Raw genomic sequence first — 26,633 nt, 5'->3', positions numbered from 1 at the left:
TTTCCCTACCCACTGCCCATCTGCCTGATCTAGGGGCAGGATGGAGGCCTGCCACAGAGAGCATCCAGTAAGAACTGAAATATGTGACTGGACTTGGTCCTAACAGAGGTGACTTTATTACCCTAAATGTCTTGGAATTCCTGTTGCCTCTGGCTCAAGAGGACTCCAGGCTCCTTCATTCTCGGACAGCCGTGTGCAGCCAGCCTTGGCGTCCTTTGGCAAGTGGCTGTGATGTGAGTCACGGGCGCAGTCTCCAGACAGGCTGACCGTGAGGTGGGCACAGAGGGATGGTCACTGAGCCCCCTGGGGTTTGTGGTGGGGACTGAGGGCAGCATCCCAGGGAGGAGGGTGAACCCTGAGAGCACAGATCAGGCCAGGCCAGACTGCAACAGAAGTGGGCCTGGTGCTGACTGCTGGGCGGGGCCTGTATTATCAAAACCAGACATTGCCTTAGGACGGAAAGAACATGCTGGGTTCTTTCTCACAATCCTTTTCATTTAGGTAAAGGAGCAATGAGGTACACATGCATAATTCTTTCCCTTTGTGAAAGCCTTCTCTCATTCAATAAAGGAGCCCCAGGCATACTCTTGTGCTGATTTATTAATGTCACAAACAAAGCAGACTTTATTTTTATTTGAACTGGCCAATGAAAATGTTCTATACAAGGCAAACACTTTATCATGAAATTTTTAAATTAAAAATAAATAAGTTCCAGCCTACATAGATCTCCAGCTGCCACATACAAATAGAGGACATGAGTTGTAAAGTAAATAAGTTAAAATAAATAGTCATAGGATACTCTGATAGGTCCAGTGTAAACTACCTGTTTTCTCCCTACCTTTGTTCTGGGCCCCTTCACCCATACACTGTAAGACTATTACACAGTCCATTGGGACCTTCATTGAAAGAGCACTTGATGTCCAAATCTCCAAGTCATGTTCTGATGGTAGGACTGGGTGTTCGGAGTCTAAAACAGTGGTTGAAGAGCAGAGGTCAGCGCAGGTGAAAGCCCAGAAGCCCAGGCCTCTTATCCCCCATGCCTTCTTACATTTCACCTGGAGATGTGGAAGCAGGTAATTTAGAGATCAAAAAGAACATGTGGTCATGGAGCAGCAGCATGTGAATAACAGTTGAGTCTGAGACCAGTGATGTGGCCCAGGTCTTCCTTGTAACCAAAAAATGGCAATTTCCAACCTGGTCTTAGACTGAAATTCACCATGGAGTTGCTGGTTTTGTTAATTGGATTGGATTAATTTAAGCTTCTGAATTAGAAAACAAGCCTTCTGGGGGCAGAGTTGAGGCCACAGATGACAAATATATGAGGCCCATCCCACCGATCCGCTCCACAGGCAGGCATTACCAATTGCCAACTGCACTCCTTTATCTCAGATTCTAGCTCCACACAGCACTCTAGGCAGCCTGTGCCAGTCAATTACGTTTAGCATTCGATATGAAAATTATTTACGAGCCTTGGTTCTTCTCTATGTTCTGAATATTCTTGTATGAAGGAGTAGATATAACACAGGCATTGGAGCCTGACACCCATATGGGTTAGGTGCCTTCAGACTAATCATTTAACTACTTTAAAGCCGTGTCTATTAAATGGGGAAGGCCACCTAACTCAGAGTTGACAGAAAGATCGGGATAATGTATGTAAAGTGCTCACTATCCCACCTGGCACATAGTAAGCATTTAATAAATGGTAACTATCATTATCATGTTATCATTTTAAGGCTACTGATGTTGATGATAGAATTGATGACATTTCCATTAAAAGAAGGAACGCATAATATGATATATTATGAAACCATATGAATGGTTTACATGATTTGTGTCATGTACTGGTTCTAACTCTGTCAAATCGTTTCCTTCAAATATTGCCCCCAGAGACATATTCCTACCCCTCAAAACCATTCTCAAATCAGTTACTAGAGTAGGCAAAGCAAGGAGTCTGGTGCAGAAGCTGAGGACCTGGTATCTAGTTCCACTATCTGGTATTGTCACATAACCTCTTAAGGCCCTTAGCTTCCCCATCTGTAGATTGGGAATAATTGTGCTTTCTTTAACAGGAATTTTGTGAATGTAAGAGGTAATGGATGGGAGAGCATTTTCAAAGGTTAAAATAATTAGACCCAAGCAAGGTATTATTAATTCCACTAGACTGTGTCACTTCAGAAAATATTAGCATTCAAAAATTTAAATCATGTTTTCCTATAGAAAAATCACATGTAAAAGAATAGAGAATTCATGCAATCATGCCAAATGATCATCAGAACTGATCTTGACGATACCCTCAAATGAATGTTAGAACTACTAAGTAAATATATATAGCGCTTTGTCACTAAAAACCGTACCTCATCAAGATGAAATAAATATGGTGACAGGAACACTGAGAACCATTGTGCTTACAAGTGCCTGAAACATCAAATTCTTAACATTATACCGGAAATTAGAACGACTCACAAGGGAGACTGAGGAATTGCCTGCTTCCTTCCTTGGAGGTCTTTAAAATGGGTTGGGAAAGTTTGATTTTGGTGCCATTTTGCTTAAACATAGGGATATAAACTTGATGACCTCCCGAAGTCACTTTCAGACCAATGGCTTCATCGATTCTAAGAAGGAACAGTTTTCTTTTGCCTTCGAGGGAGGTTCGTTTCCCGTTTCCTGAGCCAGGGCGATTAGTTAGTACTGGAGGGTGATGTGCGTGGACCAGCTAGTAGCAGAGGTGTATGTCGCTCAGTTCCCATCTGCACGTTTCCTCCCCTTGTGCAGTGAACTCGGGCCAGCGCGGGGCACCTGGGGAGGGTCACCTTTAGTCGGCCTCAAAGGCGCCGTTGGTAGCTCCCACGTAGTCAGACTTCTTCTTGTGCCTGGTCCACATTTTCCGGAGGATGCTGGGGACGCCACAGGAGGCACTTCCTGTCAGCGGTAGGGAGGCTTCCGCTCCCTGAGGGAGGGTAGGATACTCTTCAGTCATCTTCTTGAGGTGCCTGGATCTGCGGAAAATCCACAGGTGGGTGAGGAGGGCGGTCACTGTGCTGAGCCTGTCTTTTCGTTGCTGCCCTCGAGGAGAGGAGCCAGAGCCCTCACTCCTCCCCTGCTCACACATCCTGTGACCACGGTGGAGGGTCACTGTTGGGGCCCACGCAGGAATGACACCCCGTCCCCCGGCCCCAGGGAGGTCCTTGCATGGGGAGAGGGAAGGAGGTGGCCCTGAGCGCACTGGCCCATGGATCCCAAGTTCTGCTCTTGTTCCAAACTCTGCCCCTCCTCACCCCAACCCCCTATCCCTCCAGCCCTACACAGACGATCTTGCTGGAAAGAGCAGATGTCCCAAAGCGTCAACTATTGAAAGCCCCTGAGCCCTGGGGCTGAATCCTGCTCCCCACTTACTGTGTGACCTCAGGCAAGTGATTGGACCTCAGCCAGCCTCAGTTTCCTCGTGCAAAATGGGGATAATTCCATCTAGCTCAAGGGGCTTTTGTGAGGAGGAAAATAAGGTCATAAAGCATCCGGCACGTTGTCCACCTCAATAAATGTTCATTTTTCTCACTTGCTCTCCTTCAGTGAAAGAATGGCCTCCGTTTTCTTTTCAGTAGCCAGGGTCCAGGAACAAATGGAAATGAGAACGTCTAAGCTTAGAGAGAAACGGGCCGTTTAGAAGAAGCCTGTGCAGTGCAGCTGGGCGGATGGAAAGGGCGCCTCTCTTGAGGCACACGGTTCGTGTTTGCTGTTGCTGCGGCAGTCAGCAACAGCCATTGCTGCTCAGAACAACTTGCTACTATAAACTTAATACAATCGAAGCGATACTTTTCTCTAACTAGGTCCCAATACGTGGAGTGGCTTGGCTTTTATCATTCATTCTAGATGGCTTTCTTTCACCTAAAAGGGCTTCACCATGGTCTGTTCCGCCTCTGACTCCCTCGGCTTTCAAGGTGTGCATACCTTGGGTTGATACTGTAGTGCATGGTCCCTCATGTGTGAGCATCTATCACTTTCCCAAGCACGTGTCTTTCCGATTCCCAGATTGTAAGCTTCTTGAAAAATGACGCAACCGTTGGTGCTAAGCTCTTCGCACATTATCTCATCCTGTTCTCACAATAATTTCTCAAGGGGTTATGATCGTCCCCATTTTTTCGGTTTTGTTTTGTTTTTAAAGAAACGAGGACACGGAGGTCTGAATAACTTGCCTGAAGTCACAGCAAGTCAGCAGCCGTGCCGGGCACGCAGGCAGATCTGAGTCAAGAACCCACTCCCTTCATCGTCCCCGAAGCCACTTTCCTGCCCTCTCCAATCTGGAAGATCATGATGGGGGCGGAAATGCACACGCTGAGTTGAGTTTAAGACTTGCTTGCCATGTTCTTTGTGCTACGTTGAAGGCAGTGAGGGCGTTCCTGGGGGTGCTTATCACTCCTGCTACTCTAGCTGCTGGTTCTGGGTCAGAGTTAATAGTAAGGTGCTGGTTATAAATTTGGTTTGAAACATTTGTATCTTACCTACTTTCTACCTGGGCAGGGGCCCTTAATCTAATGCGTGCGGCATTTCTGACACCAGCATGCCTTCAGGAGGCTCTGCATATGGCCTGTGATTACATTTATCTAATTAACCAAAACCCCTCCCTCTTTAGACTTCTCCTAGTCTAAAGAGTGGGGTTAATGAAGTGGAAACCATCAAAAACACTTCAGCTTAATCCTAGGGGAAAAGTTGATGTGGCGTGACAGACACCCGGGATTATTGCCCTCATTAAAAGGTAATTTACAGCTGGCAGGGATTCTGTTTTAGCTTCTTGAGGGTCTGACAGCCGGGCCACCTGTTAACTCTTTGGCCACAGGAGCAGGACCGGAGCGGGTGGGGAGGCCCGAGGCAGCCAGGCTGGAGGCACAACACTTACCCTCTGGTCAGAACAGCTCTGTTCTCCGAGCCCGGAGCTGCCGCCTCCAGGATGGCGGGAGCTTTCACCGAGATCCGGGCCACCGGAGGCATCTAGGTTGTGAGAAGGGAGTGTGAGGATGGCGCCATGTCCCCAACTCCGGCAGTGGCTGGAGCCATTGGAAAGGGCGTCAGCTAAACTGAACTACCATCAACCCAGGGCAATGATCCTCATACTGCCGCGGGCACCAGGCGCCCCCGGGAGGGCTTGTTAACGCAATGCTGGGCCCACCCTAGCTTCTGATTCAGTAGGTCTCATGTAGGCCCGAGAATCTGCATTTCTAACAAGTTCCCAAGTGCTCTAGTCCCAGGACTCCACTTTGAGAACCACCTACCTAGAGAAACTTGAAAGCAAGCAGCTCAATCTTGCGAGGCCTCTGTCCGCCTTGCACCCCTAGGGTCTGTGTCCACTTTGTTGTCAAATCCTGTGGGTTCTGCAAGGTCAGTGTCACCCTGTCCCTTTTCTCTGCTGCAGCCCCAGGACCAGTCACTTGGGACAGGACCTCCTTTTTTTCCCACAAGACCCGCCACGCACCGTCGGCCCCTCCTGGATTCACTCACCCAGCTTTTCCTTCATTCTCCGGATCAAGCCTCGTCTCTGCCTACCCTTCAAAGACCACTTCCTCCAGGAAGCCTCCCCTCAGGCTGGTGCCTCAGCTGACTTCTCTCTGTCTCCTGCATCCCCACAGCACGGCGTCCTTGCGTGACATGTTGTGGCATCCCATCGATTCTCTCTTTACGGTCGTCTAGTTGCTTCTCATGCCGGTGCACTCTCCCCAGGAATGGCATGCGTACGACAGGGCCTGGGGCTTACCCTTTGGTGGCCCTCCTCAGCTCTCCTTAAAGGAGGTGGTGAGTGCTCAAGAAACATGTACCGAACTGAAAAGTCACTGGTAGCCCAAGCAAGGGCTAGGTCCCGCGTTTGTTCAGTCAGTGGACCTCTGCTTTGCACCTCCACCCCACGCCCCGGGGAAGGCTTAAGATCACCACATTCCTGACATTGCTGGAAAATTCCAGGTTGAGGACACCAGGAGTCACTGCCCCTTCTCTCCCGCACGGGCCAAAGGTGGTGGGGAGAGTCACTGTGCCACCTTGTGGCCTCTCGGGAGCTGTCCCTCTCCATCGTGCCAGCAGCCCAGAAACCTGCTTCTTCCCGGGCTGTCCACCATCCTGTTTGCCCCAGCGCATGTTAGCGTCAAATCAGATTTAGCTGTTCGAGCTCTGAATGGCTCTCCGCCCTGGGATGGGGGCTCCAGTGAGCTGCAGGACCCCAGCCCCATCGCCTCAGACCCAGAGGAAAGGGTCAGTCATGCTGCCGCTGTGTCCTCTTCACTGCTGTCGTCCCCTCCTCTGTGACCACCTCCCCATCACCACCCTGTCCCATCCCACCTCGCTCTGGCCTCCCAGCTGCAGCTTCCTCTCTGCCAAGGGCACTGAGTCCAGCCCGGGGGCTGGGGGCAAGTAATCCAAGGCAGTGAGCTGCCCTCTCCCCTTAGCCTTGGGCTCAGCTGAGGGCAGCACTTCGAGCTGTCACAGCCTGACCACCTTCACTCTGTGGTAACGGCCCAGCCATCCTCAGTTTCCCCTGGGTCCCAGGTTGGGACAGGGGGCCCCTGATTGTCCCATCCCTGCCCTTTGTGTGGTTTTTCTAGTACAGGGATGACCTAAATGAAATAATTGGATTCGATTTCCTGCCCAGACCAGGAGCAAAGCGCTCACGTCTCCGTCCAGTTTGTTCCATAAGGACGAGCGGGTGACTCAGACACTCTCTCCAGTCTGTTCTAGTTCTCATGCTCCGTGAATCTCGAGAGCTGATGCCCGCAGAGCCCAGGATGCCCAAGCTGACCTCACCTCCAGCCGCCACTCCACCCCTTCTGTGCTAACCCAGGGAACGCCCACATTCATGCCCAGAGGATGGTGAAGGAGATGTATTTTTTCAGGGTGACACTGAGCTAGACCCAGACATGTACTACCCGATCTCCCTTCAGGGAAGGACAAGGCGCCTCGTCCCCCCCCCGGGGGAGGGCGGGGAGCAGGTGGCCCTCAGCTCCTTCAGGTGACCTTGGCTACAGAGGGCCACCTCGCCCAAGGTCATGCCCACCTGGGCAGCCTGCGTGCCATGAAAGAGCAGGAAGAAAATATAAAGGATCGGTCAGCTGGGTCCAATGCAGGCAACCCAGATGGACAGTCCTTGCCCCAGAGCTCCCAGTGGGAGTTGGCTCAGCAGTTCCCTCTGAGGTGACGGTGGTGTGTGTGCTCACGGTGCTCGACACCCTTGCATCTCTTTACCCCCGTGGCTGCCCCTGGGAATTGGTCAGACACCCCCACCTGGCAGGGGCCTGCCACAGACACTGCTTCCTTCCCCCCTGTTTGAGATGTCCGTTAGGTCATACCTTCTGTTTACCTAAGAGCTGAACTTCTGGCAAGGAAGAGAGAGGCGGCCAGTGGTGTGCCACCAGCTGGTAGGCTTTAGGGGCAAAGAACCCTCAGCTACACTTTTCTAATAATCCTCAGGCCTGGAACAAAGGGCACTTTGTCTTCATGGCACAGACAGGACAAGAAGGTTAAAGCACAGCAGACACAGCTAACCAGGTTGATTTTACTTACCAAAGCTTTGCTGTATGCTCGATTCCCACACAGGTTTGCTGATTTGGGTTCAGAAATCCCCACTGCAAAGTTGAACGGAGGGGACGTTACTCAGTGGTACTCTGGGTTCTAGCTCCCCTGGGTTCTGCATCAATGATCCCGTAGCTAATCAATCACAAGCCAGGAATATTCTGACGGCCTTTGTACTGAGCAGCAAAATCACGCACTAGGGTCGGGCAATGGGACAACTGTCCAGTGGGTCACCTGCACCCCTGGCGCTCCTGGGGAGGTTAGAACTAAGGTCTAATAAGATCACGTGTGTGGAGGTGTTCAGTACGGGGTCTGCCTGCAGTAGGGGACTCGGGATGTGCCCTTAGCTCCTCCTTTCTTCCCAAGGCGCCAGATCACAGGAGGTTATCAGGAGTTAAGTCTTTATAGCTGGGATCAGTCCTTTAACCTGCCGCTCCTGGACACGCCTCTGTGAAAATGAGCCCAAAGTCCTGCCTGCTGTGGGAAGTAAGCCTCATAATGTAGGAGGATTGGAAGTTATCAGAGTCCTGAGGCACTGGCATGAGACGTATGTGAGAACCTTCTTTCTATGCCTTTATTTGAGGCTCGACCCGCTGCTGGGAATCCAGATGTTGAGCTGAGGTAGCTGGTGAGGGGCGGGGGTGGGGTGGAGTGGGGCTCCACTGAAGGCTGGCCTTCAGTCGAGTCCCTCCTGGGGCAGATGTTCCTGGGGGAGCCCCATGCTACCAGACTACAGCGTAGAGAAATACCAGCCCCCCAACCCCGAGGAAAACATCTTAAGGCCAATAAAATGAAGTTACAGACTACCAAGATCAGACCACGGTGTGCCATGCTCTGGCGTAAGTGACGATATTAGCTCATATTTTTGAGCATTTACTGTGTCAGTCGCTGTGCTGAGTGTAAGACTCATAAACATTGTCTTATTTAATCCTCACCACCACCCTCACAGGTAGACATCATAATAGATGTGGAAACAGAGGCTCTGGAGATGCACAGCAATTACGATGAAGCTGGGTGAGGAAGATCTACGGAATGGTAAGCTGACCTCTTTGGTGGTCTTGCAAGGCTGGGAAGACTTGACCGAGGGACCCCCTAACCCATTCTGGGAGGAGTTTGCCAGGTGGAGAGGCCCAGGGAGGGCAATCCGCAGAGAGAACAGTGTCGGGGAAGGTCCAGAATATAACAGAATATAATGAGTGGTCACAATTACACCACAGCTCAGGGCTGTTCTGTGCGTGGATTGGCAGGGATAAGAGTGTCACAGGAGGTGGCCCTGGAGAGGTGAGCAGAGGACTGGGTCCTGGAGAACCTTGGGCATGGTCTGGAGGGCAGCTGGGGGTGGAGAGGACACTGTTTAAAGCAGAGGGACGGCAGAGGCAGATCCTGCTTTAGGCTACCCTCTGGTAGCCTTGTGGAGCAAGAAGGACTGGTAGCTGAGGACCAGGCTCGGCGGCTACACATAAGGGATGAAGGGAGTCTGACCCGCTGGCCTGAGATTGGTACCAAGGAGACATGAGACAAACGGAGGAGGAACTGACAGTGTCAGTGGTTAGTGTGTGGAGCAGGGGTGGGGAGGACAAGGGGGTATTGGGATAAACATCCCAGCGGCTTGCTGCGAAGATGGATCGTGGCCCCAGCTGAGAAAGGAAGAGAGGTTTGAAGGTGGAAGACGAATTCCATTTGAACAAGTTGATTCTGAGATGTCCCAAGGACATCTTGGTGGAGACATTCCACCGGCCCAGGAGGTGGGTGTCCCCTTTTCCGGGCACTTGAGGTTTACCTGCTCAAGCCTTCAGAGTCCCCACTCTTTCCAAGGTTCCCCAGAGCATATTTCTCCCACGTGAGAAGGCTACAGCATCCAGGAGCTTTCTCCTTTAGCTCAGAAAAGAAACACGTTTCCAGTTTTGAGATCCCTGGAGACACATATCCTTCTGATGGGAGGATGGAAAACTCGTGCCCAAGGCCGGTGCCCAGCCTTCCTGTGGGTCTGGCTTTGACTCAGAAACCCTTCCTCACTCTCATCCCCTCTGGAATCTGTCAGATTGTGGGAGCTGAAGGAATTGAATCGATGCCCAGCTCAATCTTTTTTTTCTCTTTTTTAAAACCTGACTAGCACATTCCTTGCATGATCTGACTGTCATACGTCGGGCAGAGTCTCTCCATTTCATAACTTGCTGTTCTCCCCTTCAGTCCAAGCTTCCACAAGCTACTTAGAGAGGAAAGTAGCCCCTAAAACCAGACAGCTGGAAAGACATTATTTTCTGGTGGAAAGACGCAATTAGCTAGCAAATCAGGAGACATGAGATTTTTCTGCTGCTGCTGAGCAGTGCACCTTGGGTAAGTCAAACAGTTTCCATGGTTTCAGTTTCCTCTTCTGTAGATCGGCAAGGGGTGCTTGCAGAGATCAGTGGGCTTCCACCTTCAGGGAGGTGGAAAGTCACCCTGGGAGCAGGCTTGTTAAAACAGATTTAGCTGGGCCCTACCCCAGAATTTGATTAAATAGGTCTTGGGTGGGACCCCAAATTTGCATTTCCAGCAAATTCGCAGGTGGTTCTGCTGCTCCAGGGATGCCACTTGGAGAACCACCCATTAGATCTTCCCTAAATCCTTGCTAATCAGTATGTTGTCCTTGGACCAACATTATCAGCATCATCTGGAAGATTATTAGAAACAAAATCTGGGGCCCTACTTGGTCCTACTGAATTAGACTCTGCATAAAAACAAGATTCAGGGCTTCCCTGGTGGCGCAGTGGCTGAGAGTCCGCCTGCCGATGCAGGGGACACGGGTTCGTGCCCCGGTCTGGGAAGATCCCACATGCTGCGGAGCGGCTGGGCCCGCGAGCCATGGCCGTTGAGCCTGCGCGTCCAGAGCCTGTGCTCCGTAACGGGAGAGGCCACAACAGTGAGAGGCCCACATACCGCAAAAAAAAAAAAAAAAAAAAAAAAAACCAACAAGATTCACAGGTGATTCTTCTAAACATTAAAATTTGAGAAACGGCTCTAAATTCATTTTATGATTTTGTAGAGAAGATATTCTTTTTCTTTCTATGCACAGGCAACCACCACCCACCCACCCACTTATATATAGATGGAGGAAAAAAAATTCTCAATTCGCAAGGCACATTGTGGTTTCCCTAAGGCTTTCACTCTCCATAAAAATGTATATATGTAGTCCCTTAACTAGAGAATATAGCTTGACTTATGGGTTCTTACACGTAGGATCTTAAAAACAGGATCAGGGTTTTAGTGACCAAAGAAACCTTAGCGATCCAATCTAACATCTATGAGGGAGGAAAGAGAGGAGATGGATGGATAAAGAGAGACACTCAATGGAGTCTAATTTCAGTTCTTCTAACATACAAAACTGTTGACACCCAACAGCTTTGAAAAGGATCTCCAAGACTTTTTGTGTATTTCTGGAGTTAAAAATAGGAATAACTTGAGGCTGTGGGCATAACAGAAATAACCTAAACCAGGAATTAAAGGCTAAATACAATCACAGACTTCAGCAGGTTAGACACAGATTCCTGTTTAACTGCTCGGGTTGGGAGCCATTTTTCAAAATAATGTGGAAGGTAAGACTCTAATGCTTCCAGCTTTCAAAACAAATTTGTCTCTAAATTCTTTTTATAAATTGTTGAAATAGTTTACGGCGTTCAAATTTAAAATGGTGGGATTTTAAGATGGCAGCTGATGAAGAGCCTGTATAATTACACACACACACACACACACCTGTAAAATAACGTAAGCTTCCTTCGCTTCATGAGTCATGTGTACACTGGTTTCCTCTCCCCGCAACGTCTAATGATGTTTACCTCCTCCTGAATCCCGCAGGACTGCCTGTGGAGCTAGGCGGTAGATGAGAGCATCTTTGCTCATCACGCAGACCCAGCAGCGAGTGTTTTAAGGTAGAAGGAGTTTTGTGGTGCTGCAGTGGGGGGAGGGGGGGGCCCAAGCAGGTGCATTCAGAGCAGGACCGGCATGCACTGGGGAAGGCGGCGGCCCCACGCACAGGTGCTCCGCCCACCGGGCGTGATGGAGGACGCCAGGGAGGGCCACGACGAGGCTGGAGCCCACACAAGCCAGTTCGCGGGCACCGTGGCAGCTGCTCTAAGTGGGCCACTGCCCCCCAGGGAGGTTCCGGGGACCCGGGCCGTGACGCACGTACCAGGCCTGGCGGGGTTCTTGGCGGGGTGGGCGCCCTGCGGCCGTGCGTTCTGGAAGCGGCCCGACCTGCGGGCCTCGCCATCGCGGTGGTCGCTGCGGTACTGCAGCAGCTCCAGGGGCCGGGACGCGTAGAGGTCGGACTCGATCAGCACCTGCGGGGGGAGGAAGGACCGTCAGCTTGTTCCTCCCCTAGAATCTCAGCCTCCACAGCCGAGGCCAGGACTGCCGCTTTGCGGACGGACCTCGTGCTGATACGGAGCCTTCCTGACTCCAGCCATTGCTGGGAGCAGCGAGGAAATCTGGGGAGACTGGCCTGAAACGGCGAAGTGTTGTGTTTAACTTCAGCATGTCCAGTGGCACCATGGTGCAGGAAAATGAGGTTTCTGGGGGCTTCTCACCAGCCGTCCCTTCACAGAGTCGGAAGCCTGGACCCTCAGGCCCCAGACTGGGACCAGTTAACTGCCCCAGGGCTGGACATAGTTTGACAATAGAACAGGCTATTTGAAATGAGGACAGGCCCTGGAAATCGGGCTCTTACAGTCTTTGCAGCTCAGTGGGCGCCCTTGTTCACATAGAGGACAGCTCTCTGGATGCTCCAGCGGAGGGGAGACCTAGGCAGAGGACTCGGGGCCCAGCTGATTCCCAGGTTGTAAAAAGGAAGAACCTGCTGGCCAGAGAAAGCAGGCACGGCTCCTGGACGCTCACGTTTCCTCTGCTTTGTAGAGTGCCTGTCAGCTGGAGCTGTGAGAGATGAGTTTCCACGACCTGTGGCTCGGTAAGTGGAAATTCTGGCAAGCCAGAATGGAGCGCTACATGCTAAGGTGTTTTCAATAATGATCCCCTGCTGAATAGTGGTTTTGGGAAAGTACATGAAGAGGAATACCCCTTTTGTCAGGGCCCACTGAAATGGGCCTTTAAAATTATAATAAAAATACTTAGATCATTGAAATAATTTAAATGTACAAATTTGAGACAAAGAATACCATATTTTATCTTAATATCGGGGGTGACAAAGGGAATCTTAGCAATTTGGGGCTCATATCGTGCATGTTTGAATGCACAGCCATGACACCGGGGTCGCTCATTCTGAATGTCTTCACTCCTTTGAAGCAGGTTAGAACTTCCAACATTACGCTGCAGCTTCCCTGAGGTTTGTATTTATCATTCTCTTGCTCACTCATTCCTTCCTTCTACAGACATCCTGCGAGGGCACCTCTGTGCCAGATCCTGACACTGAGTCTATCTGTGAGTGATGTGGACCCATTTCAGCCTTTACAGTCGAGCCTTTGATGAATTCCCCTCCATTGTCCAATGTAACAATTGTGGAGGAAGCTGAAGCAAATAAGACTGAATTTTTAAGTATTATAATAGGGTTATATTTCAGTTCAGTGGAGAAAAATTGGACCTTTAATAAATATTGTTGGAATAAATGTCAGGCCACTGGGGGAAATGGATCCATGTCCACACGTCTCATACGAAAATGAATACCAGACAGACCAAAGATGCATGTTAAAAAACAAACAGAGGGCTTCCCTGGTGGCGCAGTGGTTGAGAGTCCGCCTGCCGATGCAGGGGACAGGGGTTCATGCCCCGGTCCGGGAAGATCCCACGTGCCACGGAGCGGCTGGGCCCGTGAGCCATGGCCGCTGAGCCTGTGCGTCTGGAGCCTGTGCTCCGCAACGGGAGAGGCCACAACAGTGAGAGGCCCGCGTACCGCAAAAAAACAAAACAAACAAACAGCAAACACTAGAATAGAATATGGCTCAATATAACATTTGTTACGTATAATAGGAAATTATCGCTATGTACATAAAACTCTTACAAATCAATAAAGAGGAAAAAAAATAGAAAAATGGGGCCAAAAACCAGCTGACAGTTGACAATAGACATGCAAATGGCCGGTTAACATGAAAGGTGCTGAACAACAATAATTAAATGCAAATTAAAACAAAGTTGTTTTTTCTCCTATCAGATTGTCAATGATGAAGAAGATAAATTTCCATTTGGGGTCATGCGAACCTGAGTTCAAACCCCAGTTTTGGTACTTCGAGGCTATGTGGAAAGGGGTCATCCTCTTGAGCACCCTTGCTGTACTGGGGCAGAGTCACTACTGGTCATTCGCAGAGATTTCAGGAACACAGCAGCTTCTCTTTCCCTGTGCCGCCTGTTTACCTACAGCATCAGGAAGCGGTCATGTCCGTCCCCAACAGAGGAAGGGGAGCTGTCACTCTTTGCTTCAGTTTATCACAGATAGTCCTTTGCTTAAAGTAATATATCCCAAATCTGGGCTTATCTGGCTTAGGAAATTAACTCTTCTCAGGCCCGTTTTAGGACCCAGACTCATTCATTCTTTGCCTTTGGAGAAAGATGATGATAATTAAGGATCATTTAGGATTAGTGCCCTTTCTCTTCTTTTTTTTTTTTTTGCGGTACGCGGGCCTCTCACTGCTGTGGCCTCTCCCGTTGCGGAGCACAGGCTCCGGACGCACAGGCTCAGCGGCCACGGCTCACGGGCCCAGCCGCTCTGCGGCATGTGGGATCCTCCCAGACTGGGGCACGAACCCGTGTCCCCTGCATTGGCAGGCGGACCCCCAACCACTGCGCCACCAGGGAAGCCCCCTTTCTCTTCTGGGCACTGCAGCATGTGGGATTTTCCCCCCAATAATTAAAAATATTTTTCCTCCAGCTTTACTGAGATATAAATTGACACATGTGATTGTATACGTTTAAGGAGTACAGTGTGTTGATTTGATATGTTTGTAAAGTGCAAAATGATTAGAAGGTGGTGTTTCTGTTGGTTTTCCAGCAAGCCTTCAGTGCAGGCTGGGGGCAGCACCCGTCTGCCCTACGCCAGCTCACTGGGGGCCGTAAGGTGCAGTAGTGGGTAGTCTGGACTCACCACCCTGCACAGTCCCCTCAGCTTTTCCATTTCCTTCCCTCCTCTTAGCACTGCACTCTGCCATGGTGTCGCCCAGAATACTGGAATTTCCTAGATTAATGGCATTTTGGACACGTGTACCGTTTGGCCTCAGGGTTCCCCCTGGAATGTGGACCTCCAGGTCCAACGGGAGAGACCAGAGCCTCATTACTGACATTCAAGCCTTTGGTTGTCTACCTCTCATCACAGGTATTTCGAATTTTGTTTTCATTTTTTTCAGCATTCCTCTAATGAGGAGTGAGGTCTGGTGTGTTTTCCGACCCATTTTGTAGAAGGAGGAAGTAAGGCAGGATGTGAAAGCCTGAGGAGTCCAGGGGGGAGGCCCAGCATTTCCTCCCCTGAAAAGGAAGCAAATGTTTCCTTTTAGGAACAAGAAACCTCAGCCAGCCCTTCTCTGCATTGTGGGTGGGAGAAGGGAATGGGGAGGGAGAGAGTGGAGAGGCATTAGCTGCTCCGCCCCCTGTTGGATGTAGGTTTCCTGGGGTGGGAGTGAGGCTGGTTACTTCCCAGGTCCCGACTGAGGGCCCAGTGCCTCAGCAGGGTATCTTCTCGGCCCTGAAGGATGCCAAAGCAGTGAAGGAAAGAGGAGAGGGCTCAGCTCGGAAGATTTCCCTTTCTTAGCTGGCCTCGTGCTTGCTTCTCATGCCCCACAATTGTGGAGGCTCTGAGAGGGCTCAGGGCAGTGCATCAGGCCCACGCCAGGGAACGGACAGCTGGCTGCATGGCTGTGGCCTCCTGAAAGCCTCCCGACAGCCTGTTTTTTTTCTGGTCTGTAGGATACGGTCCGGGCTGGATACTGCAGCTGGTCTTAGAACAAACTGGTCTGAGCACAGGCTCTTTAGCACCCTGAGTACAAGGGTGAGATTGGGGAATGGGGAAGGAGTGAAGGGGAGATGTGTTTAATGTTGGATTTCCCTTTCCAAGTTCAGCAAATTGCCTGCTGAAAGTAGGGAATGTACTTGTGTAACAGATTCACTGTGATAAATTGATGCTTCCCTGCTGGGTTCAGATCAGAGACCTAGGGGGCTGGTAGGGAGTTAGAAAGACAGGTGAGACGTAGGTGATGGGGGATCATCATGATTTTGGTTGACGGTATCCAGAGTAAAGTTCTAGCCCAACTCCCTAATTTTACACACAGGGAAACTGAGGCCAAAGGAAGCCATGTGTCTTCACAGAGCTATAAGGGGCAGAGCCTGAACAAGGATCATGGTTTCATAACTTCTAAGGAAGTGCTCTTTGTAAGCCCCATGGAAGTGCTGACATCCAGGTAAGAATTTTCAAGTGCAATTGATTGCTCAGTGCATTTTGAAAAATCAGATCACCAGGCGGAAAAATCAGATCACCGCTCCTCCACAAGGTTGAAATCTGGGAAGAATGTGACATTTGCACTCCCATTCCTTCATCTTTCCTGATGATGGCACTGCTGCTTATTTTGAAGGGGCTGTGAATCTCGGTGGTAATGGCTCCATTGCACTGGAAGGCCTAACTAACCCACGCTTTGGTGTAAATTTATTCCTTTAAGCTACTCTTATGATGTCTACGGCATCAGGATGATCAGGATGTCAGTAAAATTGCCTAAGAATCAGAGGGGATGGAGAGAAAACGACTAGTGAAACCATCTAGAGAAGGAACAGCGGGTGGCTGTAGAAGAAGACAATGTAACTTACAAGGGGTCCAGAGAGAGGAAACTGCCGCCCTAAGTTTGATTTGGAGAGGAAAGAGATACTTGTAAAGGAAGGAACCTGACATCCATATGGTAGCCCAAGGGGTGAGAATAGAGACAGATAAGAATTTCAGGACAAAATCCTAAATATTGGTACATTAGAGCAGCTGCAAAATATGAACGATTTTCTCGGGAACTCAAAGGGAAGCCAAGAGCCAGTTGGATGAAAAAAGAAAAGGTCAGAGATAGTTCTTTCTTGTTTGGGACTCAGTTCCCCTGTCTTAGGTGGACTAAGACCTTTCCTGTCTTTTCTAATTTGAATGTTCTGTGCAGCTGGGTCTGAGTTTTATGAGCAAAGGATGAGTCATGCTGTTAGGGGAAATTAGAAATTCAGAGGAGAGCTCCAAGGCCAGAGAGCATTATTAAGCTGTCTTACCTGGAGGAAGAATGCATATTTGAAGACAAGACCCTACCTTCTGTTGTTTCTTTTTTTTTTCATCAAAAGCAATTTTTATTTGTATTCATATACTTGAGTCATTTTTTTTTCCCCTTGGAGTAAAAATGTTTTAGGGAGGGAAAGTCATAAGCCATTCCCAGGAAAGCTGGGAGCTTGGTTCTACAGAGCCTGGCTGAAGTCAGTGGGTACTCGGGGAGGCGGTGCCCCATGTTTTGGGGGCTTCATGAATCTCATGCCCCTGTGGCTTCACTTCCACCATAGAGAGTTGTCTCCTTTGTTTGGGTTCTGAATCCCTTGAGAAGTTTCTTCCCTAGCACCCTATTTATCTCCTAGACAGTGTGATTTAGTTTCCATTTTTAAGCTTTTGTAATCCCACTTCTGTCCTTATAAAGCCAGTAGGTATTGGTATAAGCGGCGATTCAGACAGAAACACTGTTTAAGGTTAGAAATTCAAGGCAAGAACTTGGTTGAAAACTAAATATTCCTAATTCCCAAAGGATCTTCCCAGAGTCATGAGTGACTTGTGGCTCCTTCAAATCCAGAGTACAGATCTTCCTTGACTTACAGTGGGGTTACGTCCTGATAAATACCCCTAAAATATCATAAGTTGAAAATGCATTTTATACAGCTAACCTACCAAATATCATAGCTTAGCTGAGCCTACCTTAAACGTGCTCAGAACACTTACATCAACCTATGGTTGGGCAGAATCATCTCACACAAAGCCTATTTTATAATAAAGTGTTGAATATCTCATGTAATTAACTGAATACTGTACTGAAAGTGAGAAACAGAACGCTTGTCTGGGTCCAGGATGGTTCTAAGTGTATTCTTGTTTACCCTCGTGATCGTGTGGCTGGTGGGAGGCTGTGGCTTGCTGGGCTGCCAGCATTACAAGAGAGTATGTTGTACCCCATATCACTAGCCTGGGGAAGGGTCCAAATTCAAAATTCCAAGTATGGTCTCTGAATGCATTTCGCTTTGGCATCATTGTAAAGACAAAAATCATGAAAGTCAGGCTGTCATAAGTCAGGGACCAACTGTAATGCCAAACTCAAGTCTCTGCTCAAACTCTAAATTACCTGCAAACAACCCCTCCCCTTTCCATTTTTGGTGACACCCACTGCTCCTTGAAAGTCAGCAGCATTTTCCTTCTAGACTGTGTGCTTAAGTTTTTAGGGATCATGAGAAATACAAGAATTTCTTGCACTACAACAAAGAACCCATTAAAAGCCCTTTCTTTCTTAGTATATAAATATTCTCAAAGTCATTTTAAAAAGGATAAACCACTGACAGAAAAATGAGCAAAAGACATGTCTTTTAACCCAAAGGGAGAAAATGTCAAAATCTATGAAAAGATGAAGAATGATATTAATTACTAAAGACATGCAAATTAAAACAATGAGATGTTTTCACCTATCAGATTGTCAAAGATTAACAACATTTGATACCATATAGTGTTGGCTCAGGTGTTCTGGTAAAGGTAGTTTAAAACAGTTGCTAAGAATTTGGCAATAGCTATAAAATTTTTTCAATGCTCATATCCTTTGAGCATTTTCTTTCTTTTTTAAAATTGACATATAACATTGTGTACGTTTAAGTATAAGGTGTTGATTTGATGACCCGGCATTTTCATATCTATGAATTTATCCTCAAAAACATTTGCATAAGAACATAAAAAATACGTTCAAGAATATTTCTTGTGGCATTGTTTTAGTGGAAAAAATGGGGAAACCCCATTTATTGATGATTTGGTTAAATAATTAATCTAGAAAACATCAGACTTGGTTTGGGTAAAAAATTATAGTACATTCATTCATACAGTGGCATACTATGCAGCCTCTAAAAAGAATGGGGAAGATCTGTATGTATTAATTGGCATGTAAAGATGCTCAAAATTTATATAGTGAAAAAAGCAAATTGCAAAACAGCATGTTCCTGAGCAATAAAGCATGATAATTATACATTGTTATATGAGAAATTTTCATTTAAAAAAACTCCAGTGCTTATTGAATGTTCAGTATGTATCAGGCTCTGGACTAAGCAGTTTACATACATTAAATCATTTGCTCCTTCCAATGGTTATTGGGATGTGCGCTCTCACTCTCCCCATTTTAATGCTAAGCAAGTCAAGTCCTGGAATGGTTAGGCAACGTGCCCAAGGTCATATAGCTAGAAATGGATAGAACTGGGATTTAAAACTGGGAAATGGAAGAAACCAGGCAGTTTGACTCTAGTCTGCATACCTAACCACTATGTTCTATAGCTTCTCAGGATTTTCTGATATCATAGTTTATATCTTTTTAGTATTTGAAATTTTGTAATGGGCCCATCCTGCTTTGGGAATTAAAAAAGTAATAAGTGTATATAAAACAACAAAGACTAAAACCAATCTCATTCCCAGGACACTTAAAAAATTTTTTTAAATGGAGAATAGGATTTTAAAAATTGAGATACTTAGAAAATCAAAATAGTGTTCTACAAAAACAATTGTGGTAGAAACTCCGGTATAACCAAGAGGGAACAATTAGCAATTAAAATAAAACTTTTAAAGTGCAAAGATGTATTGACAGCTTATATATAAAGAAATCTGTAAGTAAAATGAGAAATTCACAGGCTCTAAAGACATGTAAACTAATTTTAAGGTAATGCATGTGCTTATTAAAGAAGCAAAAAATAATAGAAAGAAATGACACAGACCTACTAGAGAATGGACTTGAGGATATGGGGAGGGGGAAGGGTAAGCTGTGACAAAGTGAAAGAGCGGCATGGACATATATACACTACCAAACGTAAGGTAAATAGCTAGTGGGAAGCAGCCGCATAGCACAGGGAGATCAGCTCGGTGCTTTGTGACCGCCTGGAGGGGTGGGATAAGGAGGGTGGGAGGGAGACGCAAAAGGGAGGGGATATGGAAACATATGTATATGTATAACTGATTAAAAAAAAAAAAATGAAAGCCAGTGCTGGTGAGGCTGGAGGGAAATGGAAAAGCATTTTTGGAAGCCTGGCCGTTGTCCAGAATTCCCAGTAGTATGTGACGAAACTAGAAGCAGAAACCATCTTTTAAAAATCACTGTTCTAGGGCCTCCCTGGTGGCGCAAGTGGTTGAGAGTCCGCCTGCCGATGCAGGGGATACGGGTTCGTGCCCCGGTCTGGGAGGATCCCATATGCCGCGGAGCGGCTGGGCCCGTGAGCCATGGCCGCTGAGCCTGCGCGTCCGGAGCCTGCGCGTCCGGAGCCTGTGCTCCGCAACGGGGGAGGCCACAACAGTGAGAGGCCCGCATACCGCAAAAAAAAAAATAAAAAAAAATAAAAAAAAAATAAAAATCACTGTTCTAGTCTGCGCTCTAGCACAGGAGTAGGAATGCAAATGATGGATGGATGGATGAAACTGGTCTTATTCTTTTAGTTGTTAATTCTACTTTGAGGCCTATGCACCACAGGATTAATCCAAAAAGTAGTATTTTGTGCAAATAAATTCATTGCACTGCTATTTATAATAGTGAAAAAGTGGAACATTGCAAATGCCAACAATAGAACACCCAAGTCAGGGATGCTCTACCCACACTGTGGACTCTGTTTAAGAAAAAAATGTGTATATAAAATGAAAATTATTCTCTGTGGGGAAAATGACAGAAGGGGGTCCAATTCAGGACTGTTTGTTGTCCGGTTGACATTTGTCAGTTGTTTTGGTTAAGGGGAGGACGGAGAATGCAGCAGCAACATGGGCTGCGGAAAACTTCCCAGGCCGTGGAGAGCGTGGATGGAGGGGGGAGGTGGGGAGTGAAGAAGCTAGACACTGCTTTTTTAATGGAAGTCAACAAAAGGGATCAAAACTGAAGTTTTCTTACATTCTTGGTTAAGAGATGTTGAGAGCTCTTGACTCTTCTTCTGGCTGGACTGGACACTGCAAAGAGAGAGAAAGGAATGGTTTCAGAGAACACCTGTGAGACTGATGTAGCTACAGTAGCAATACGGAGAGGGTTTGCACCTGGAGTGGGACAGGGCCCAGAGGAGGGGGGTTGGGAAGAAGAGGCGGGTGCAATTGCAGTTTTATTTTACTTTTTTAGTAGATCTTTATTGGAGTATAATTGCTTCACAGTACTGTGTTAGTTGTGTTAGTTGATGTTGCACAACAAAGCAAATCAGCCACATGCATACGCAGGTCCCCATATCCCCTCCCTCTTGAGCCTCCCTCCCACCCTCCCTATCCCACCCCTCTAGGTGGTCACAAAGCACTGAGCTGATCTCCCTGTGCTATGCAGCTGCTTCCCACTAGCTATCTGTTTTACATTCGGTAGTGTATATATGTCCATGCCACTCTCACTTCGCCCCAGCTTCCCCTCCCACCCATGTCCTCAAGTCCATTTTCTATGTCTACTTCTTTATTCCTGCCCTGCAACTAGGTTCATCAGTACCTTTTTTTTTTAGATTCCATATGTGTTAGCATATGGTATTTATTTTTCTCTTTCTGACTGACTTTACTCTGTATAACAGACTCTAGGTCCATCCACCTCACTACAAATAACTCAGTTTCGTTTCTTTTTATGCTGAGTAATATTCCATTATATATATGTGCCACATCTTCTTTATCCATTCATCTGTCAATGGACACTTAGGTTGCTTCCATGTCCTGGCTACTATAAATAGAGCTGCAATGAACATTTTGGTACATGTCTGTTTTTGAATTAGGGTTTTCTCAGGGTATATGCCCAGTAGTGGGATTGCTGGGTCATATGGTAGTTCTATTTTTAGTTTTTTAAGGAACCTCCATACTGGAGGTTTCCATAGTGGCTGTATCAATTTACATTCCCACCAACAGTGCAGGAGGGTTCCCTTTTCTCCACACCCTTTCCAGCATTTATTGTTTCTAGATTTTTTGATAATGGCAATTCTGACTGGCATGAGGTGATACCTCATTGTAGTTTTGATTTACCTTTCTCTAATAATTAGTGATGTTGAGCATCTTTTCATGTGCCTCTTGGCCATCTGTATATCTTCCTTGGTGAAATGTCTATTTAAGTCTTCTGCCCATTTTTTAACTGTTTTTTTTTTTTTTTTGATATTGAGCTCCATGAGCTGTTTGCATATTTTGGAGATTAATCCTTTGTCTGTTGTTTCATTTGCAAATACTTTCTCCCATTCTGAGGGTTGTCTTTTTGTCTTGTTTATGGTTTCCTTTGCTGTGCAAACGCTTTTAAGTTTAATTAAGTCCCATTTGTTTATTTTTGTTTTTGTTTCCATTACTCTAGGAGGTGGGCAATTGCAATTTTAGATGTTACTTGGTCGAGTGCACCAAAGCTCATAGCAGCACTATTCATAATAGCTGAAAGGTGGAAACAACCCAAATGTCCATTAACAAATTAATGGACAAACTAAATGTGGTATAGACATACAATGGAATATCATTCAGCCTTACAAAAGAATGAAATTCTGAAACATGCTCTAACATGGATGAACCTTGAAAACATTAAGCTAAGTGAAATAAGCCAGATACAAAGGGACAAATATTGTATGAGTCTGCTTATATGAGATACCTCAACTAATCAAATTCATAGAGACACAAAGTAGAACAGAGGTTACCAGGGGCTGGAAGAAGGAGGGAATGGGGAGTTGTTATTTAATGGGTACAGAGTATCAGTTTGGGAAGATGAAGAAATTCAGGAAATGGATAGTGGTGATGGTTGCACAACCATATGAATGTACTTAATGCCACAGAACTGAACACTTAGATAGTTAAATGGTAAATTTTATTTACCACAGTAAATTTAAAAAAAAAAACTTGAAGAATAAGTTAGCCATAAAAAAGTTACTTGGTTGGGAAAAAGGTGTGCATTTTGTTGAAAGTGGAGACACCCGGACATCTCTTTTGCACATTGACGCTAAAGTGATTTACTTGGATGTGAAATCCCACCCTGCCACTGCCTTGCCTAGAATGGAAATGACTTCTTGTCACATCTCAGATTAGTGCTCAGGTGAGAGCTGTGTTATTTTCTGCAGAGCGCCTGCTGCCATGAAGCCAGGCGAGCAGGGGCCTGGTTAAGAGCCAGGGCTCCAGACTCCTTTCACTTGGGTGTAAATCCCAACTTGACCACTTGCCAGTTGTGTGACTTGGGCGAATGACTCATCCTTGCTAAGCTTCACTTTCCTCTCTGGTAAAACCCGCACCTACTTCAGAGGGCTGCGGTGAGAATTAAATGGTCTAATCTTTATTAAGCCCTTGGCCCAGCGCCTGCCAAAGAGTGAATTCCCTGGAATTAGTGGGGGTTATTATTGATACAATTCTCCTCTTTCTCTGCAAGGTGAGGGCAGGTGGAAGGAAGAGGTGATAACTTCTAGAGACTGTAGCCTCCGTCAGGAGTTCTCCTTCTGGAGTTTTCTCCATTTCCTCCTGCTGTTCCCCGGCTCCCCTTGCCAACCCCGCCGCATTGTTGTTTATCCCCAAGAGAATTATTTTGAATGCTGTTCACCCTAGAATTAAACCCACTGGTGAGCTTCAGGAAATAACTTATGGTATAACTTCTTGGTAAAACCACAGATTTTATCTTTTATATTTACTGTGAATTGTGCCTATGAAATCTTTCCCTTAAAGGGCTCTCCTTCTCTCTAGGAAGTAAAAATACACACTTGTCCTCAGTTACAGACCTGATCTATGTCTTGTGCCTTAAAATACCTAAGAAACACCATAACACTTGCTGTTGCCATATTTCTGTGAGCTTTAAGATGGCTCAGCTAAAAAAAATACATAGATTTAGGTTGAACCCATTATATATGTATGTGTGTATGTTGGAAAACAGGGATATAATACAACGACAATAAATGTGATAGTGGCTCGCATTGAGCTGTACTAGGTGACGACTTATTTCCTTCTCGCATTCACTCCTCACAGCAACTCTTTGGGGTCGGGTGTCTTCATTAACTCTATTTCTTAGGTAGATACTGAGGGTTAGGGTCACACAGTTGGTGGTGGAACAAGGCCTGCGCTCTTAAACACTAGGTTGCTGAATTTGTGCTCGGTAAATGTTCATTGCACGTTGAATACACACGGCTGAACAGGAGCATGTGGGAAAGGGCATACCAGGGAGGACTATAACCCTTGTTAGAGAAAATCAAACCAACCTATATTTCTGCAGGCAGGGAACGTGGGGATGGAATGAAGAGTTACCAGTCTCTCTCATAAGCAGTGACTTAGGAAGACCTGGCCCTGTCTTCGCCCACTGAGAGCCTTATGCTTGATGCTCTGGAGGAGGCGAGATGAGCCGAAACAAGGTGTAGGAAGAGGCGGACTTCTTCCACTTACAGTCTAATATAAAACTGCGGATATTCCTTTTCTAGAGAACAGCTTCCTGAGCAGTGACATGTCCATGAATACTGATGACTAATTTAATACCCGGAGGTGGCCATGAATAAAAATGGCAAAAAAGAAATACAGGATTGAATATTTATCTTTGACTAAACATATTCATTGCTCAAAATATGGAATAAAAATAGAAATCACTTTGTAAGTGATATATTTAATGGTGTTTACTACCATGCCAGGTACTGTTCTAGATGCTTTATGTATTTTGCCTGTATCTCATTTTTCCCCCCATAATAACCTTGGGAGGTAAGTTCTAGTTCTTCCTTTTTTATAAGAGTGGAAACTCAGGCCCAGAGAGGTTAAGTGCCTGTCCAAGGTCACACAGCATATAAGTGGTGGTGGGTCTCTTGACTAAGCTAAGCAAATGGATTCAAAGACCCTGTTTTGAATGATTTTCTTCAGGTGAAGTATGACGTTGCTCCTGAATTGTATAATAAGTTTTTAATTTAAGAGGACCATTCAGCTTTGATGTTTTTCTCCCTTAAATTTTTTTAAATGGAAAAAAATTATAGAACATAGACATTTTAAGATTTTCATATTTGCTTTCAATTCGTTTTCTTATCATACAAAAGAAATAACAAATGAGAGGACAAGTTTTGGCCCCTTTTCTACTCTTTCCCAATTCTACTTTCCTCCCTCTCCAGGGCTACTAATAACACTAACTTTATCTGTGTCTTTCCAGCCTATGTTTTTTATGCTTTTCTCTAGATATGTAGCCATAAACAATATATAGTACTGTACAAATTTAATAATTTTTAGCCTGCTTTTTTTTTCTCTCAACATGATGCTCTTGGGAGCTGTGTCCACACACATAGATCCAGTTCTTTTCCCTGTTGACTACTGTGGAGTATTCCAGAGTCTGATGACACCACATTTTACCCCTTCCCCTCTTCAAGGACATTTAAGTTGTTTTCAGTTTTGCCCTTGGAGACCCAGTGGCCCTGTAAGCATCCACGTATAAGAGCATTTACAGGAGTGGAACTGTTGGGTCAGAGGGTCGGCTTTGACTTTTCAGGGACATTCCCAAGTCTCCAGAGGGTGTCCCAACTTCAGCACGTGGGCAGACTCCCAGCTTTTTCTTCTCTCCCTCTGTCTGGCAATAGATGTCTAAAGCTTAATTTATGTTCTGCTGGCTTTCTCTTTGTGGCCAGGCTGAGTCTCTCCCTTCCCCCCAAGAGTGGCCATGTCGATGGCTGATGTGGGAAGAAGAAAGGGGTTGTTTGAACAGGGGGTCACAGCACCAGCAGACATCCGGCCCTCTTCATTCAGTCTGACAATGGGACCAGGGGCTAAGCCGGGGTCTCGGGCTCTCCCAGCAGTACAGGGGCTGCAGGGAGAGCACAGGGGCGGCAGGAGAGAGGGCCCAGCTCTGCAGGGGGCAAGGGAACTATCCAGGGACACAGAGCCCTTCCCGGGCATTGACACCATTCACCTCAGAGCAGCAGGGCTTTTACAAAGTCACACTCTTTGGCGGTGCCAGTGCCGGGTTAAGTTTGGGAGCGCAGCCCTGGGGTCTGTGCAGAGGCCAGCCTGGGTCAGGGCATTCTTGGACCACTTCATTGGACTTCAGGCCACACTGCCAGCAGGATCCCTCCTCATATTTCACCGCACAGTTAGAAATCATACTTTTGAGCCAGCTGCTTCTCATTTCAGAACCCACTTGCTCACTGGAGAAGAGGAAAGAATCTATCTGCCCTGGGAATTTTGTTTTCATGTCTGTTTCCTAAAACAATGGCTCGCTGTCACTTCCGTTTGGCGTACCGGGTTGCCAGTATCGGATTAAGTAAAACGAGGAGTAGTTAGTTGCTCTCATTTCCCCTTTGATGGATTGTTTCTCAATGATTGATGTTCATCCATATGCCTCCTTTTCAGAAACAACCACAAACACCGTCAAAACAGAGAGACCATCCGACCTCAGAAACCTGGGGGTAAACCGTAATAAGACAGCATATGACTGTCTTTACCCTCCTGCTTAGCCTGCCATGTTAAGGAAACAGTCGAGGGCAATTTTACTCACCCTTGGAAGGAATCACGGTGGTGAAAACGTCTATATTTTCATCACTGCAGCTGTAAATCTGATGCATCGTTTCAGCCTTCTCTCCCCAAAAGTGCCTGGGAACCGGAGGCCTCTCTCTGAACCCCTAGTCGCGAGGTTTCCTAATCCAGTCTGGCTCGGGGATCATTGTGCCGGTCCACAAAAGACAGGCTGGTGCTGTGATCTCATCTCATTCCAGAGTCTTCACTGCAACATTTTCTAATCCCATCTGTCTTTTTCTTTCTTTTTTTTTTTATGAATCCTATTATTGCGAACCTTTGATGGAGCCTGGAGGTTTCAGTCCCCTCGCGGCCAGGATGTATTTAACATTTTTATTTTGCCGTGTCTGCCGCAGTGAATTTGGAAGTCTTTTGTGAAGTGGTGATGAAGTGAAATCGCCTACTCGGGTAGCGCCAAGCGTGGCTGGAGGATTTTACCAAAAAGGAAACGTGAATTTTGGTACCA

General features: G+C 46.8%; 1 protein-coding gene across 1 annotated transcript; it reads right to left on the bottom strand.

The window, feature by feature from the left end:
- Positions 1-720: 720 nt before the first annotated feature.
- Positions 721-26,484, bottom strand: VXN (vexin). Its single transcript, XM_060116034.1, has 6 exons — positions 26,151-26,484; positions 20,625-20,680; positions 11,714-11,864; positions 7,537-7,598; positions 4,892-4,983; positions 721-2,996 (listed from the first exon to the last, which is right to left on the bottom strand). Exons 1-6 carry the CDS (start codon positions 26,215-26,217, stop codon positions 2,813-2,815), a joined length of 612 nt encoding a protein of 203 aa, XP_059972017.1. The 5' UTR covers positions 26,218-26,484; the 3' UTR covers positions 721-2,812.
- Positions 26,485-26,633: the final 149 nt, after the last annotated feature.

This window comes from Mesoplodon densirostris, chromosome 13 (assembly GCF_025265405.1).
Source record: "Mesoplodon densirostris isolate mMesDen1 chromosome 13, mMesDen1 primary haplotype, whole genome shotgun sequence".
NCBI lineage: Eukaryota > Metazoa > Chordata > Mammalia > Artiodactyla > Ziphiidae > Mesoplodon > Mesoplodon densirostris.
Note: the sequence above shows the minus strand (reverse complement) of the source record. Positions and strands in the feature narration are given on the sequence as shown.

What these genes read in the sequence shown, in the direction of transcription:
- VXN (XM_060116034.1), bottom strand. Translation starts at nt 26,217, where the DNA reads ATGCATCAGATTTACAGCTGCAGTGATGAAAATATAGACGTTTTCACC. An exon ending in CACCGTGATTCCTTCCAAGG is followed by an intron (nt 20,681 to 26,150) that starts GTGAGTAAAATT and finishes CTCTCTTTGCAG; the next exon opens with TGTCCAGTCCAGCCAGAAGA. An exon ending in GAGCATACAGCAAAGCTTTG is followed by an intron (nt 4,984 to 7,536) that starts GTAAGTAAAATC and finishes CTCACAACCTAG; the next exon opens with ATGCCTCCGGTGGCCCGGAT.